General features: G+C 42.3%; 1 protein-coding gene across 6 annotated transcripts in view; it reads right to left on the bottom strand.

Annotated features, from left to right (window-relative positions):
* Nucleotides 1-173: 173 nt before the first annotated feature.
* ECPAS (Ecm29 proteasome adaptor and scaffold) overlaps nucleotides 174-16,953 on the bottom strand; it is a 61,527-nt gene continuing 44,747 nt past the window's right edge. For all 6 annotated transcript variants that reach the window (XM_063424012.1, XM_063424016.1, XM_063424013.1 and 3 more), the window contains 18 exons: nucleotides 16,763-16,868; nucleotides 16,106-16,153; nucleotides 14,985-15,106; nucleotides 13,742-13,892; nucleotides 12,871-12,936; nucleotides 10,927-11,016; nucleotides 10,365-10,431; nucleotides 9,645-9,736; nucleotides 9,490-9,556; nucleotides 9,065-9,256; nucleotides 7,893-8,101; nucleotides 7,361-7,404; nucleotides 6,662-6,854; nucleotides 5,956-6,100; nucleotides 5,237-5,342; nucleotides 4,998-5,086; nucleotides 3,771-3,842; nucleotides 174-2,968 (listed from right to left, as the gene is read on the bottom strand). In XM_063424012.1, the coding sequence (XP_063280082.1) occupies nucleotides 2,829-2,968; nucleotides 3,771-3,842; nucleotides 4,998-5,086; nucleotides 5,237-5,342; nucleotides 5,956-6,100; nucleotides 6,662-6,854; nucleotides 7,361-7,404; nucleotides 7,893-8,101; nucleotides 9,065-9,256; nucleotides 9,490-9,556; nucleotides 9,645-9,736; nucleotides 10,365-10,431; nucleotides 10,927-11,016; nucleotides 12,871-12,936; nucleotides 13,742-13,892; nucleotides 14,985-15,106; nucleotides 16,106-16,153; nucleotides 16,763-16,868 (1,999 nt within the window). In that variant the 3' untranslated portion in view covers nucleotides 174-2,828. The remainder of the gene's footprint in view (nucleotides 2,969-3,770; nucleotides 3,843-4,997; nucleotides 5,087-5,236; nucleotides 5,343-5,955; nucleotides 6,101-6,661; nucleotides 6,855-7,360; nucleotides 7,405-7,892; nucleotides 8,102-9,064; nucleotides 9,257-9,489; nucleotides 9,557-9,644; nucleotides 9,737-10,364; nucleotides 10,432-10,926; nucleotides 11,017-12,870; nucleotides 12,937-13,741; nucleotides 13,893-14,984; nucleotides 15,107-16,105; nucleotides 16,154-16,762; nucleotides 16,869-16,953) is intronic.

Here is a 16,953-nt window from a genome sequence, read left to right as displayed (position 1 = left end):
GGTAAAATACAAAAATACATGGCTCCTTCCAGGGCTGCAGAGTCACCATGTGTCTCCATGAGGTGAGGGCGGTGGGCCAGCACAGAGCACGACAGCAGCACACTGAATCCGGAGCACAGGAACGCTATAAAATACCCACTGCCGGAGAAAAAACACTGCCAGTTACTCCAAGGAACAGGTCATGCAGCTTTTATTTAGTTTTTACCTTTTTGGTAAGCAGGAGGGTTTTCTTTCAGTCAGACCATTCACATGTTTGGACAGTACAGATTGCAGTAAATTTGATGGAGATCTTGCAACATTAGAAAACTTTTCTCAATATACATCCACTAAGCAACAGCTTGTAAGTCAGAGCGAGAGTGCTAGAGTTGAGTCTGTGCACTGCACTCCAGGTATACAAAGCATCACAGCAGCACAAGAAATGCCCGTGCTGGGCAAAGTACAGTGTGTTTTACATAGTGCAATCACTTGCAGAGGAGAAACTCTAGGAAGGCCACATCTATTTTTTTTTTTTTTAATCCTATCAAGTTTACAAATGCGAGGGGGGTAGAAATCAAACCTCTGACTTAATTAACTTTTGTACAGGTAGGTTTTGTGTATAGGCACATGCTTTAGAGAGGAGCTCTGAATCTGCTCTGCAATCAAGAGAAAGATGTATTGCTTTGTGATTCAGAAAGTGTCATACAGTCTCTAACCTTCCCAACACTCTTGGCCAGAGTTGTTAATCCAGCTGTTTTATAGAGTTCCTAGAACGCGCTCTTCCCTCTAGTGTAAATCCCCAATAGAGAAATTCAGGTTGCTATTGACAATGATTACAGTTATTCTCTGTACAGTCATTTGACCATACTAGGCATTGCCTCTGAATACTCCAGTCCACAGTGAAAGCTCAAATTACCAGAGACATGGAGGCTCTTGCTTTTCTGTTACTGTCACTCACCAATATGAAAAAACCCAAGTCAGACAATGAACTGCTACAGCAAAGCATCACTGGTAATATTCACCTAATACAAAAAAAATTTTTAAAAAAAGCACTCATGACACTACATGTCACGGTAAGCAAGTTTTTAAAGATACCGCAAAATTATTTGCCTAGTAAAATTTTAAAATGGACACTGTGCTCAATAGTTCAAACTACACGTAAACAAAGAGCAGCTCCCTGCAACAAGGTGTAAATCAAAACATAGCACCAGCTCCCAGCACCAAGGAGTTGCCCACTGACCAGTTCTAATGTACAATGCAATAGTGCTCGCTGAGGTTTCTGCTACACAAGAGCCACAGTGGGACAGCTCTGCCCATTTCTTCCTGACATTCTCTTACCAGATGTGCACAAATTGCATTCCTCCCTATGGAGAGCACGTCAGACAACAAGACTGTTACAGTACCAGGAAACACTGACTGGGGAATGGCACCTGAGGGGAAAGTAGGTACTGCATACCTGAATCCGAATAAATGGGCATGAAGGAAATGTGATGTCATCTGAGCAATCCTCTCCTTAACAGAGCAGATGTGAAAGGAGCTGCAGACTGCAAGCAAAGAAACAAGCCTTCTGGTGCTGAAAGCCGTGAACATGATATTGCCCACAGTAATGATTTTATTTCACCGTCAGCAAAGCATTTATCCCCAAAAAGTTGTACATATACTGGTCAGATTATGGAGCAGTGCTATCTTCACACTATTAAGTTTGTTGCTATAGTGGTCACATTTGTCTTTTGTCAGAGGGAACAAAAAGGAGACAGGGAGCAGGGCCACATCACCATATAGCAATTTTACTCCCATGTAGATGCAGATATAATCTTCTTAAGTGCAAATTGCTAGAAACCAGCATGACTTGGGCTCTGATAAATGACAGATGACTCAGTTTCTTACAAATTTTGACAAGTCTAAATTGTTACAGGTTTCCAAGTTTACGAACAGGAAGGGAATAAAATATTACCACTCTTAAAAAAACGGGTCATTTCAAACTTCAAACGCTCTTCAAAAACATATCTAAAAAAGATTGTTTTCAATTTTTTAAATTTTATTTCCTGGATCTAAGGAGTGTCCATGCAAAACAATTTTGAGAAGAGCAGTGTTCCACCTGGGTACCAACTAGGCTCAACTTTATCCCACACAGCTCAGTAAAGTGCTCTCTTGTGCATCCTTTGGGGGGAAAAGTTCTCATTTAAAGTTTGGGAGGCCGAGGTTGCCAGCTGGGGAAGGCATAGTCTCGGTCAATCCATGCTGAGGTGAGAGAAGGAGGAAGGAGCAAAGTTAACAGTACTCTGCCTTTCATAATGCACAGATGACAGGCTGCTATGGAGGAGCAAGCAGAAGCAGAGGTGGGTGTCAGATGAAACCCTGCCCCTGGGAAGCCACAGGAACCAAACACAGGCCTCATCAACAGGAGCATTTTGTTCTCTACAGGTAACAAACACCAGCACTACTGGAGTAGACACCAGTTAACAGATCTCTACATACAAAAAATGTGAAAACTAAATATGTTTTTTACTTTCTGTGCTGGTGGATTTTCAACAGTTTTTTTGAAGGACCAAGGGGGTCTGGGTAACATTCTTCTGCCGATTAAAAAAAAAAGCATCTTGCCCTTGCATTTTTTTTGTTGCACACTCACAAACATTCTAGGGCAGATAGAGGTATTTGCTGATAAAACAACTAACAATCAGCTTAAGAGTAAAAATAATAATATTAATGGGGAAAAGAATTTAAGGCATTTTTTATTTTGGCCAGGAATGATGCATCCTACAGTGTAATCTTCATTTCCCCACTTGGTTTTCAGACCACTGCACTTTTTTGTTTTTGTTTTACATGGCACTTTGAAATTTATGTTTTACAACTTAGTCAAGATTTTCAAGTGTTTTCTTCAACACAAATGCCCTCTCTTGTAGCTCAGGTCTGCTATCTGATGCCATCGTAGACAGCGAACGAATGAGGTGCTCTCTGCTTTCTCGTGTCAGGCTTTCCCACTGTTGAGCTTCTGTGCAGATAAAGACAGACAGACATTGGACATAAACACCAGAAAACAAAACAAAACAAATTCCAAAAGCACATTGCTTTCCTCAGACAGGCTAAAAAAGTGACTGCTTCAGCCTTTCACTCACATCCATACTGTGCTTCCAGGAGAACTCAGATTCACCTGAACACTCAGGTGCATGTGCTGTCTCCTGCCAGGGAGTTGCATCTCTCTAGACCAGGTGTAATTGTCTAAGCCTGTAACATGGGAACACAAGGGCCTGAAGAACCACATGCTTCCCATGTTGACTCATGAAAGAGGCATGTAATATTTTTGCCAGAATAAAGAAAACATGAAATGCAAACCAGAAACCCAAAGGAAAAATTTGCTACCTAACAACTGCAGACACATACGAACCTAAGACCTCACCCTGTGAAGTCAGTTCCACAAGGCTTGAATACTAAATAATAATGAAAAAACAAACATAACATTGAAAAGGTAACAATCACTATTCTGTACTAAGAGGAGCACCTCCTCTATGGAGCTTGAACATAACTCAGACAGATCTGATGAGGCAGTTCTGTGAGCTCCATGTGAGACCCTCCTTGCTGAATGTTTTCCTCACCAAAGGAATAGTCAACTTTAGAACTTGATATTAGCCTTGGTTACTTCAAGGCCTCTTCCTCCTTCCAAGTCCCAGCTTCCCCTGAATGACCCAGTGCTACAGGCAGAAGGTAAGGCCATCTCTCCAGACTTCCAGGCCATACAGCCACGTGCCATCTTTACCAAGCAGAGGCTCTTCCAGATGACAAGTAAAAAGTCTCACCTTGTAGTTTGGTGAGCAGCAGTTGTATCACAGACAAAGCTTCTGTTCTTATGGATGTGTAGCTTTTGTTTTCTAAGGGATTTAAAGAAAACAGACAAGAAAACCCAAAACCACGTTGAGAATCACATGCACTAACTTTACAAAAAGCAGTCACCTCTGTGATCTCCAGACCACTTCTGTTAGCACATTTTACTAAGGTCTTGCTTGTGCTCTCAGTCTACCATGCCCACTTGAACACCAGGCGCATTTGAATGGCACAAAGTCAAAAATTGGAGGCTGACAAGTCAACTAAACCTTGTACATTGCCTCTGCACTTCTACAGAGCTACTGTTCCTTACATATTCCAACAGGGAATAAAATGCTGCCATAGCTGGAGGTTGATGGCAGACAACTTCTGTGCATAGCAGAATGTTTTAGCGAGTTGTACTGGCTAGAGACCATGCAAATGTTCACAAGTAGCATTAAGTGAGGCTACATAAACCCCACGCTAGCCATCAAGCACAAGCTTGCCACAGAATGTTACTTGGTCTCCGAGCTAAAATCTTGCTAAGGTGAGGATCCTGGTCCTCATCTCATGAGGACTGATACCTGAAACTTTCTCCAAAGGGGTCTCTGAATTGGCTAGCACTAAAGTAGGGGCTGTCAGACACATCAGAAACAAGATCACATGCAGGTATGTGGAGATATGGAGCACTCTTACAGTCACAAGACAAGTGGGAACACTACCAAAGTAACAAAGAGGTCCATGACTGTCAACATGACACAAGCAGCATTTATATACAGGTGCCCTGATCCAGCAGAGCCTCCAAGCCTTGGTGTTTCATGCACTGTCTATCTGAGAAGATTTGGGGTATTTTTTTGATACTATAATCTTGGATATATAATGCATAAGTATCTTAGAAGTCTGAATGGTGATGGAGAAAAGTCTTTGTTTCATTAAATCAGGAATATCTTGATTGTGTTGTGAGAGGTTGCATGGTCTGCCGTCTGCCTCTCTCTCCCCTTGCAGAGCTCTCCTGCACCAGAGGAATGTACTTCTCTGTGAACTGCTCAGTACTGTCTCGAACACTGCAACTTCACAATATTCACACTGCAGCGTAAGGAATGGCTAAATGTTACCTCTGACAAATTCTGCTTATTCTGCATTTCCTCCACCACACAAACCCCCAGAGGACAATGGTATTAACAAGCAATTTGTCATCCATCACAAACGAGAAGTCCATTTACCTAAAGAATGGGTGATAGAGGAACAGGTTTCCAACAGTATTTCTGTCAAAGCCACAGGGTCAGAGTGCTCCTCATCAAACAGCATTAGCCTGTCAAATGCAAAAGCAGTCAGGCATCCTGCATCACTGGGACAGAAGTCTGCTCAACTTTGCCAAGAACTCAGTGTCATTAAGTTCATTAAACAGTTTCAAGAAAAAAAGAGAAGACAAATCACTGAAGTGGACTGCAGAAAGAATTACCCTTCGAAGTAGGCATTCATAGCTTGTAGCACCCCCAGCTGCACTTTCCATGTGCTGAGTTTCAGACGATCACACATTAACTTGCAAAACTCTTGACGATAGTAACCTACAGGAAAATAAGGACATCACCATGTTACCACAGGGAAAGGCAGAGGAAACACTTACTGGTCTGTCTCCAAAGTGCTCCTTAACAAGTGACATCAAGCTAATCACTGCATATGAGCAAGTCAACATCCTGTAATGAGTGACCCTGAAAATCTTCACCACATCAACTCATTCATTACAAATGCTGGCAGACAAAACAGCTGCATTACACACTGTGGCACGCTAATAAAAGCAACTTTTTCCCATCCCTCTCCAGGTATTCCCAATTCTTCCACCTTGTACCAGCTTTGACCCAAACATAAACGTGAGCAGCTGAGTTAGGTTTCTTTTCATTAGGCAAGCTACCTCATTCATTCTGCATATCTATAAACTTAAAACATTTCTGTGAAATTAATTTAAGACAAAAGTAAAGATTTTTCCTAAGGATGACTTATTTTGCAGGAAAGCTGTTGGTACAGCTTTCTCACTGAAGACCCTTAAAAGCTGCCTGCAGTGAGATTCTGCATCTTCTCCTGCACTCTTCTCACTGTGCATGTGATTTCCAGGTCCCTCCCTTCTTCCACTTTTCATTTTAAGAGACAATAGTTTGTTCTGCACGTCATCAGCTGACTTACACTGTGTCTCCGGGCTCCTCGGCCAGGCTTTGCCCAGGGTCTCGAATGCACAGATCAGGGACTCCATCTGAACTTCTTTCTCCCTCATGTCCTCATCCTCTTCATCATGCTTTGGAAAAGCCGCTCCCATGCTCTCCAGAGAGTTCTGCAGAGGCCATGGGGAAGGTGTGACTGACAGAAGGATGAGAGCAGGCCAGGCACACAGTGCAGTGCAGCTCAGTCTTCCCCTGCAGTCTGCACACACCAGCCCTGTGGCGCTGCCGGCAGCCTGCGAAGGGGCACAGCGGGCTCTGTGGCCTGGCACCCAAACACGTGCCTCTGCTGCACGAGTCCCACTTGCAGAGCTGCAAGGCTCTGCTGATACTAAGCCCTCTACACAGCTTCCCAGGAGCCTTTTGCTGCCTGTTGAGCTGCTAGGAATTAACTTTTCAAGTGGTAACAAGGCAGTGCTGGACATCCCAGGCAGGACTCTGTCTAGAGAACATCTGGACTAATTCAGAATTTGGGCAGCACAGATAGAACCACCCCAGGGCTCACCAACTGTCTGGTATTCAGCCCCACCAAAGACCTGGCTGAGTGTGGGGAATCCCTCACATCATCGGCCCTCTGGGCAGAAGCCCGGCATGCAGCCAGCATTACTGGGGCTGTCACCATTTGGGGGTGTTCTGCTTTGAAAGAAAGAAAACTCAAGAAGTTGAATTGCCACCTTCTTTATCATGGGAAAGATGATATCAGTAAGTTCCTGGAACCGGTCTTCCTTTGTTGCCTGCAGCACCCCAGCTGCACAGCGCAGTGCCACCATCTTATACTTCAGGTTTTCTTTACGACATTCTTTCAGGAGAGCCTGGACAACATCTGTGATGGTGGGCTGACCAGGCACTGACTTCTGCAGCTCTGCACTGAAATGCAAAGCACATGAACAGTGTCATGTTAATCTCTTCCTAAAATCCGCTGTTCCCAGAGAGGAATTAATTCCTGTGTCGAGACACTCAGTCACCTACTAGTAATTGTAACAGAAGTTACACTGGGGTGCTCTTTCTCACTCCTTGTCTGTTCTCCCTGTTTTATTTTCTTTTCTCATATGCTTCCAAGGCACTTGCTCCCTTACTACTCTTCTACCTCTTCCTCCTTTTCCCATATAAGGTCTCCATCTTTCCCCTTAGTCTTTGCTTTCCACTTAGCAAGTGCAGCCTCTCAACATCCTCCTCTTCCTCTCTAAACCAACCATTTACTTCTGCAGGTCTCTCTGATGCATCACTTGCTCCTCACATGCTGATAGGAGATCAGGATAGTGATGACAAACTTTCTGGAATCTCCTTAGTACCCTATATGCAATAACACTGTACAACAACCTCCCTTTTGAGATCTCAGGTCCTGAGGATACCACCTTATTCAAGCCACTTACCTGCATGCAGAAACAACACTAGCAATGGCCTTTAACAGCTCCTCCTGCAATGATAAAAGAGACATCCCTGAGAGGTGCCACACAGCCAAAATGCACAGTCCTACTGCACAGGGCAAAGCTTCGTGTTATTCTGCAAGGGGCAGTGGGGAAACATGCCTCTGACATCAGTTTGGAGAGGCAATGTCTATCTCCTGGCACACCTCCTGCAGAGGATTTCGCTTTCAATCTGCATGGAAGTGGCAGCAGAAAGGGGCCTTGCAGCACCTCTGAGCACATGCTACTTATCCTTCCAGGCTAGGAATGGTGCAGTGGAATCAGCTGAAGTGGGAACCCAACTCCTAAGACAGTCTGAATTTCACCTAACTATCTTCCCAGTCATTTATGTATCTGCTAAATGTAGGACAAAAGGCAGACTCTCTGCATCAGCATTCTTATTGTGCTGCTCTGCAGCAGAGAACATTGCATTTCCCAGCTCAAGGGCTGCCTGCTGCTGGGCTCACAATAAACCATGAGGTGACAATTCCCTCTTTACCTTCCCAGTCCAGGTTCTCCCTGGCAGGCCTTGCAGCAGTGCAGAGAGCACCATTCCCAGATGTGGCGGTACAAGGGAGCCTGTCTGTTTGGCAATTGATGCCATGGCAGCTGCTCCCTGAGCTTTCATCTTCCAGGACTGGGACTGCAGAGCCTTCTGGGTGATGGATATCAACTCCTGCAAATACAGTCTGATCCCACCCTGAGTACCTGCATGTCAAATGGAGGAAAACTAATTTTGCTACAAAACAAATCTTTGATCTTACTAAAAAAACCCAAGACAACCACACAACAAAAAACACCACAAGTGAACAAGCCCAGCCCTGCCCCGAAAAAAACAAAAAACAACCAATTACAGATCTCAGGGTTTTTGGCTATGAAACACATCAGAAAGGTCTACTTCAGAAAAAAGTCTGAAGAATTCCTCTCAGCCTGGTTGAAGATGAATTCTTTTCTAGAGGTTCCAAATAAAGTTTTTGTTGTGTATTTAGACACAGAGCTCATTTCAGTCCTTCCATATAGCAGACACTAGACATTGTGTTAGCCTGTTTCCAAGGAATATAATGTCTTTTTTTCTCTTTTTCTTCCAAGAACAGTTCACTAGAAAACCTTTTTCAGCTCCTTTCTCAGACTCCAGAAAAATCATCTGGTGACTCAGGAACCAGATCTGAAATCTAGAAGTGTCAGCAAAACAATACTATAATGGATCCAGATTTTCCTCTATAGAAAGAACTGCACCTCTATAGTACATATTCACTCATTGAAGCTACAACCCCAGGTATTACCACAGGTATCTCCAACATGAGAGAAAGGTGAAAGCCCCTGTAACTTTGAAGTGTGCAGCAGCCCCTAAAGGCTAGCATCAAAATTTCCAAAGATGCCTAGTTATCTGTACCATCAGGGGCATATTACAGTGGCATTCAGTGTATTACAATTTTAAAAAAATACTTTTTAAATGTCTATCCTTGTGATCACCACCCTTGATTCAATTATTTTAAATAGCCAGAGAAGGTAATATTCATACAAGAAATACAGAGTAAGGAAGAAAATGGGAACGAGCTTCCCAAATCTCTTACCACGAGAACTCTGTATTTTCAAAATGGAATTCCAGAAAGCATGTTATTTCTTGTCCCATGATTCCCAGAAAGCTTCACTATTCTTAACACAATATACCTGGTACATTTTCCTGCCAAACTTCAGTCCACAGAGTAGAATTCTCTTTCTCTCCTTTCTCATCTTCGGGGACTTCATGCATTCCAAGAAAAGCCAATGGCAGCACCTGCTTGGCATGGTTCTTCAGCACATCTGGGCTGTACCGTCCCATAGCATGCACAGTTAAAGCACAGCCTGCTCTGTAAACTGGCTCTGAAAGAGCAAAACAAGCACATTATGACTGGGAAGCAGGATTATCCTTTTAACTGCTTGGTTTGCCTCTTGAAAGCAGAGTAATGCACAGTATTGTGTAACACTGCATAGGAATTATTCAGCCAGTGAAACCATGCATCACAATATAGAAATGTTTCTTTACTAGCTTTTGCTATCACCAGAAACTTTTTCTGCACTGTATGCTGTAAGAGAATACCCCAAAGGCAGCATACCTTCCTTCTCCATGTACCAGCTGCTGAGCTTGTGCAGCAGCTTCTCAGTGCTACTGTCCCGGGAAGTCTGTAACAAGGAAGAGACTCAAATTATTCAAACACTTCAAGGAAGATCACCAATAAAGAAGCAAAGTAAAACTTAAAGCGCAACTCACCCTGACTAGATGCCCCATAGCAAAGGCAAAAGACTTCTGTACCACACTGTTGCGATCAGTCAGGCCACTAAGTAAAGCACTCATAAGTTTGCCTGTTGGAAGAGATCAAAAGCATCATGTTTTATTTCTATGGCAAGAATGAAAACAGCCTGCATTTCATTAGACCGCCTGAACTTATGCATTTTTCCTCATTGCGTGTATGTGGGGTTATAAGTCTTAAGTCTTTATGTTTAAACTAGTGCTAGTGTTTTGCACACCTTGACTGATAATGTTCCTATATGCAAGCACCCCAGTTGATCATGCTTTCAGCTTAATTTCTATTTTGCAACAGAAAGGTGATGTTCTTTCTACTATCAGAAGAGACCCAATGAAGTAAAATTGCTGTTCATGGTCCGCCCATAGCTCAAGTTGAAGGAACAAGTGCATATTGACAGTGCTGCACTAACACAGGCATTGTTAGATTGCTCAGAAAAAGTAAAGGAATATTTTTGCTTATTCCTGCTCAGTGCTAGTGAATTCCCTCAACTCCTTCCTCTACTTCTTCCAGTTTGGTGAGGTACTGAACCTACTCCAAGCATGCCAATCTCTCAAACAAAAAAGGGTAACTTCAAACAGCTCTCTGATAAAAATACACACATAAGGATCACTCTTGTGCTAAAGAAGAAACAGCACAGCGACAAAAAACATCTTTAAAACCTGATACTAAGAGATAAACCTTACCTGAATAAGGTGTTAAGTCTTGAGGACACTGTGTGGTTAATGACACAATTACACTGGCACAGCCTCCCTGGAAGATTGCAAGGGAAAACAAAGGTAAGATAAAACAGTATTTGCCACCAGTTACTATTGTTAATAGCTGCTGTGGTGCTACCTGCACTTCTAAGACATGATCTACACCCACTCACCTCTATTCTCATAATCCAAGAGCAATAAAAGTACAAGTAGTAAAAGTTTGCAAAACATGAATGACAAGAATTGAAATAGGAAGTGGAAAAGGACCCACACTCAGAGTAGATGATCCTAGAAGGTTTGCAGCAATCAAGGACAACCTTCTGTACTGATGTGTCACAGAGCACAGCAGCCATGTAGCCTAGAGGAGGCTAGGGTAGCACACATTCAGAAGAGTGATGTTGTAAAGTGAGACTCAGATGTCAAATGACTCCAGTATGTATGAACCCAAGATGTTGCTTTAAAAAACATAGTCAGGGAACCATATTTACATTGACATTGCCCTATATTCCCTTCTTCATTTCCAAAAGAACCACTAAAACCACAGATGTACCTTTGTGCCAAGGCCAACTCCACTTTTGATCAGTTCACACAGCCGAGGGACCAACTCACCGAGGACAGACACATCCAAATACTGCAAGCTCTAGAGAAAGGTAAGAGATGGTGAGAGAAAAAACAGAAAGAAAGAAGGAAAAAAAAGAGTAATGATGGCAAACTTAAAGTTAGTGTATTTCTAGCAGAGGCAGCCTCAGCAATGCTGGCTGGTCCTCAGCTGAATCACAGGAGTTTGCTGCATAATGAGAAAAAGCCAGCATGAAGCGGATTCCACCACATACAGATTCTTCTGTCCCACTTCTCTGTTGAGCTGACCTTGCTAAAACTAGCATTTGCTGGAACTGATGTGCTCCTGCACTCCAACTCTTCAGGAAGCCTGAAACTAACACACTAGTGAGAACAAGATGCAAAGGCATCCGTATCTTAGGACAAAACCCAACATTTCCCGAACTCTCTGAAACCAGGAAGCAATAACATCCAAACTAGACAATGACATGAAACCAGTCAAGACAGTTTTTTAAACTGGTCAAGATAAACAAGTGGCATAAATTACATAAAGGTACAAAAGGAATGTGATTAGTATAATTTTTAATCTGCTGTGCCTAAAATGCCACAGCACAAAACAGAAAGCCCCATGTTAATAGCACTGTGTGTAACACACTGTCTGCAGTGGGAGATCCATTCTCTAGCAGATTCAAGGATCATACACAAAATGAAGGTAACTTAACTTCCAAAGTCAGATCAACTGTTACTTCCCCCTCCATCACTGGTATGGTGAAGGAAATTACCCATATAATCTCACAGCCAGCCCAAGGTTAGAGGAGGTTGCTTATAAGCTAGGACATCTTTGCAATACTCCAGGGAAGTCATTATTTACTATCTCTCCCTACCCTACAAAATCCCAATCCATACTCAGGGCACCACAGCTGTTCCCCCAGGGCTGGCAGGAGTAGAGCATGGCCTGGAGGAGGGACAGCAGCAGCTGCTGCAGCCTGTAGGGTTGCAGCAAGCACACTTTTACATGGAGCCTTTCATTCCCAACGCTTTACACTCTATTAATAGAGACTACTTCACCTGACACCAAAACTCAACTCCACACACTGTTAGGTACAGAAGGACTTTCTGTTGCTCTTCTTCCATAAGTCGAGGAAACAATAAATTGGTCTGGTGGCTACAACTCCCCCCAGACTTGCTCAACCCTCACATTCTCTATCTGCCCACATGCCCCTGGCTGTGTGCAATGCCTCAGCAGAAAAGAGGGGCCTTTTTCTGGGAAGGAACAGGTTCCTACAGAGGACAGGGAGTTCTGCCAGGACAGATCCTACAGCACAGCGTATGGGCATCAGCAACTCCTCCTCCAGCAGCAGGAAACTGCTGCCAAACACCAGGTGCCAAACACCACCTGCTGACAGTGCTTCCAGTGATATCAGCATTTTCTCTATACATATATTTCCACCATGAAAGTATGGGCAAAGCCCAGATAGGAATATCTAAGGCACCACAAGGCAATGTTGAACAGCATTTCTGCCTTACCAACAATGACTGTCATCAGAAGGCCTAGGTAAGAAGTTGGTTTTGGAGCTGTGGGCCAGAGATGAAGAGAAATGCTAGCTAACACAACCCAGAACCAGCTGAGTCCCCATGCAAAGAAAAGTACTCGAAGGACACCCTCTTAATCAAAGCAGGCAGATCTTCAGATAAAGAAGCAATCTATGTGACTCCAAATGGAGCCAAAGTTACTCACAACTGATCTGAGGGGCAAGCACTGGTGGCATGATGAGAAGTCTGTACAGGACAAAGGAAGTGTACAGATAGCTAGATGGAGATGCAATTAGAAAATGAACCCCAAATAATTACAATGGGTTCATTTAAAGCTTCCATTTGAATTCCTATTCTTCTACAACATACCTTATACTGGAACCCTTCTGAAATCAATACTTACCATGTTAATGGTTTCCATCATGGGAGATGACTTGACAGCACTAAGTCTGGCACTATCCATCGCAGTCTTAAAAAAAACCAAAAAACAAACAAACAAAAACCATCAAACAAATCTAAGTGGAAACACAACACGAAAACAGCAGAAAGGGCAACAACATCAGCTTTAACCACCTTACAGTAAAATCTACTTCAGATGCATGGAAAAATCAATTATGCCTACAGACTATGAATGTTTCCCTTTCAGAGGCAGACAGATGCTCCAGAGGGAGGGAAAGAGGAAGAGAAAACAAAGCGGGGTGGAGTGGGAGGGGAAGGAAGAGACAAAATCTCTCACTGAACTGTTCACATTGTTCACTCCCTTTTTACTTGCAAAGGGATAATCTAGTTGACCCTCTTCCCTGCCACAGCAAAATTAGATAAAGTTGTTTCTAATCAATGGGTTTCAATCACTTCCCAAGAAGACTGTGATTGATTAATATGGTTCTTTAACAATTAAAGGACATGATATTGACAACATCCACCTCCAGCCCATAATGCTATGGAACACCTTCCAATTTAAGTTATATGAAGTCCTGAAGTAAATCCCTTGAGAAAAACCAGCAGTGACATTTAAGAACACATTACTAAGGTTGCTCTTCACTTTTGGAAACATACAGCGGTCTAGAGAATAAAAATAAACCAAATCATTCAAAAAATCTTCTACATTAATCCAGCCATATTATGTGACCAAACTTTTAAGTAACTTATTAGCTATTTCTCTTTACTTTTTGAACATCTCTCTACCAAATCTGATATTTTTCCATTCACTGAATGAAGATTAAATCTTTGTTATCTCTGTTGTGTTGATACTACCCCGTTACAGCTGCACTTACTTTCTCTTGATCTGTTGCAGAGAAGCTCAAATAATTGAGGACTTGGGGTTCCAGCACACTCAAGGATTCCAACAGGGCTGGGATAAGTTTTGGTGCATGAGGTTTCAGCATAGACCCAGCACTTTTACTGATCTTCACAAGAGTGTTAATGCTGGAAGATGATCGAAGGGAAGGTCAACAGAGATACGCATAGACTGAAAAGTCTCTCTGATCTACTGTAATCCAGATATACTAATATGAATCTTCCTTCAAACAAAACCATGTTTAATTTTTGCTTAACCAAAATTATTCCCTAGCCCTGAGCTTCCAAAGGATGTTATATATATTTTGGCCAGAGATTGTTTACTTTGGCCCTGGAATCACAAAGGAAGTGGGCAAAGAGGCAGTACTGTAGACAGATGTGGGAAGAAATAACACACCCCAATGTTTTCAACAAGCATTGGGCAAAGTCACCCTGAGACATCCATTGTCTCTGCCCAAGAAAAGATAAGTTATAATTATATATTCAAACCCTACTAGTCAGTTTCAGATTGATCACATCTCTCTTGCTGCATTTTGGCAAAGGGTTTTCATATCTTCAAAAGGAATGAAAAATGTTCAAGAAATATTCTCTTGTTAGAAGCCTTCTAGCCTTCCTAATAATTATTTTTGTGAAGACCAGCTAGCTACCCTCCAACTCTGAATTTTCCAGATTTTCTGGCCCCCAGTCAAAGGGAAGAATAAACTAGGTTATAATTTGACAAGCATATTAAGTCCCAATACATCAAGGGACATTGAACTGCTACAAGACATAAAATGTATTTGAACAGCATGACTAAATGCAGTCACATCTGGGATGTGAACTGTCAGTATTCACAAGCACTTGAGAAATCACACATGGCTGTTTGAAGGACCATGGGACTTTTTTGTTTGCAACCAATCCAGATATGCCAGTCCCAAAGGACAGCCTTAGCATGGCACACTGCCTCTGGATCAGCCTGCCATTTCTACAGGGAGAAAAGAATTTCCTGCTGGGAACTGAATCTGGGCATTTGCAGAGAGGCCACATACTCCCAACTGACAGGTAGAGTTCTCAGGGCTGCTGTTTAAACTGTGAAAAAAGAAATCAGCAGGAAAGCTCTTTTGGGGAGTAACTTGTCACTTTGAACACAAAGAACATTCTGCAGCTCAGCTGAATAAGTTTGGTGTTATCAGGACAAGTCACGACCCAACCCCCAGAGAACTCACATGGTGCAAAACTAACCTGAGAGACCGGACTTCAGCAACTGTGCTTACTATTCCTTTGTCTAGGAGGCAAGGGAGTAACACAGCTATCGTCTTCTGACCTGCTGCTCCTTTAGAGGGGTCACACATTTTCACACAGACCTGGGGACAGGTGAGAATCAGTGCTGCAAACATGTACAAACCTCCTCCTCAGATCATATTAAAGTACCTTCTCCTTCAGACAGAAGAAACCAACAGCAACTAGACAAACTGCTCATAGCCAAGCCCAGGCTCTGTTACAACTTCATCTTCTCTCCACAAGGTAGTCAAGCCCTTAAGAGTCATCCCTAAAAGGTGTTTCAACTACAATCCACTTCCAGAAAAGGCAAATTCAGAGCCTAGCAGGCCTTGACCGGAATCTGGATGAACAGATGAACTAAATGGCCTCTCAGTTGAAGGACAGCCTATCTCAGCCATGGGGACTCAACCATTACACACAGCAAAGCAGCAATTCCCAGATGAGAACAGATGCTGCAATTACAAGATTTCACAACAACATTTTGGGACCAGATCCTTACTTGCAGCATTAAAGTGTAATGCACTATGAAGACTGTGATTTCAAATACAGCACTTTAGATCCACTGCCACCAATGCGACTTTTTTTAGAGGATTACCAAAAAAATATCAAGTGATATATGTGTACTACATCCAAAAAACCATGTCAGCAACAGCATCACAGAGAAGTCCATACACAATTACTCCATTTCATACCAGTGACGTACCACCAGGCTTGGTCAACTAGATCAGTCTTGGTAAACTGTTGAATTAAGTTTACTTAAATTCCACCTCCAAGTAAGGAAAAAACAACATGGGAGGCAAAAAACACAGTTTACTATATCCTTCCTTTGCTTGTATAGACCTTAACATCTCATTACCCTCAATCAGCAGGACTTTACTAGCAACAATAAAAGTATAGGGGAGTATGTGGTGATGCTTATTATGATTGCTTTCTAGGAGGCTGTTCAGTCTTTCACAACTGGATCTTACACTAGAGGTCCTCTGAAGACAAGTCTATAGTAAATATAGTCTGTGGTCAATCCCGACATAAAAACCATACATGTCTTTCCTACATGTGCATATGACAACATTGTAGAGTTTTACCTTGCTTAAAGTTTTTAGGGCTAGTTCTGCCGCCTTTCGCACAGTCTCCTAAAAACAAAGTCAACAATTATTTCTGTTATTTTTTTCTTCTAGAATGATTAATATTAATTGATAAGCATCAACACTAGAACAGACAAGGCTATCTTCATGTCCAATACTTAACATAAAGTAGTAATAGCTTTAGAAGAAAGCATTAGAACATTGTTAAAAGAAATTCTGGCTTTGGTGCATCTGAGTAACCAGTACAATCAATATATTGACAGAGCTGAAAACTGAAGAACTCTGACCTCATACATCCAAGTTCAGCACACCATATATCACCACACATCAGTTCAGCACACTAGCAGCCCATAATAAATGATTCTATATTCAAAAGTTAAGCAACTACTCAGGAATTCTTTTATACCAATGAAAATTTTCAAATCATCTAGAATAAACACATCAGGAACAAAACCAAACACTTCAAACATAAAGAGAATTTCCAAGGTGGCATGGAAATTTTACTTTCAAGGAGCATGAATTTCTAATCTGCTTAATACTCAAAATTTCCACTGGCTCTGACAAGCTGACTTGTCAGAGAATCTCTCTTTAAACACCTCAGAGCTTGATCACTGTACTGTTTGTTGAAGATTCCTATTCAGTTCTCAGTTCCATTACCTTAATGTCATCTTGCACTCTGAACAGGACTTCCCAGATCTCTGGAAGCTTGTCTATGATGTCATCCAAAGGTCTTCCTCTTAGTAAGTCATTTAGTGCCAGACAACTGCAAATACGGGATTTTATTTCTTTCACACAGTGTTCTTGCTTGATATAAGTGTACATATACAGATATGCTTATAAATATAAAT

The sequence above is a fragment of the Prinia subflava genome, chromosome Z (assembly GCF_021018805.1).
Source record: "Prinia subflava isolate CZ2003 ecotype Zambia chromosome Z, Cam_Psub_1.2, whole genome shotgun sequence".
NCBI classification, from domain to species: Eukaryota; Metazoa; Chordata; class Aves; order Passeriformes; family Cisticolidae; genus Prinia; species Prinia subflava.
The sequence above is the reverse complement of the archived record's forward strand: the minus strand, read 5'-3'. Positions and strand labels throughout refer to the sequence as shown.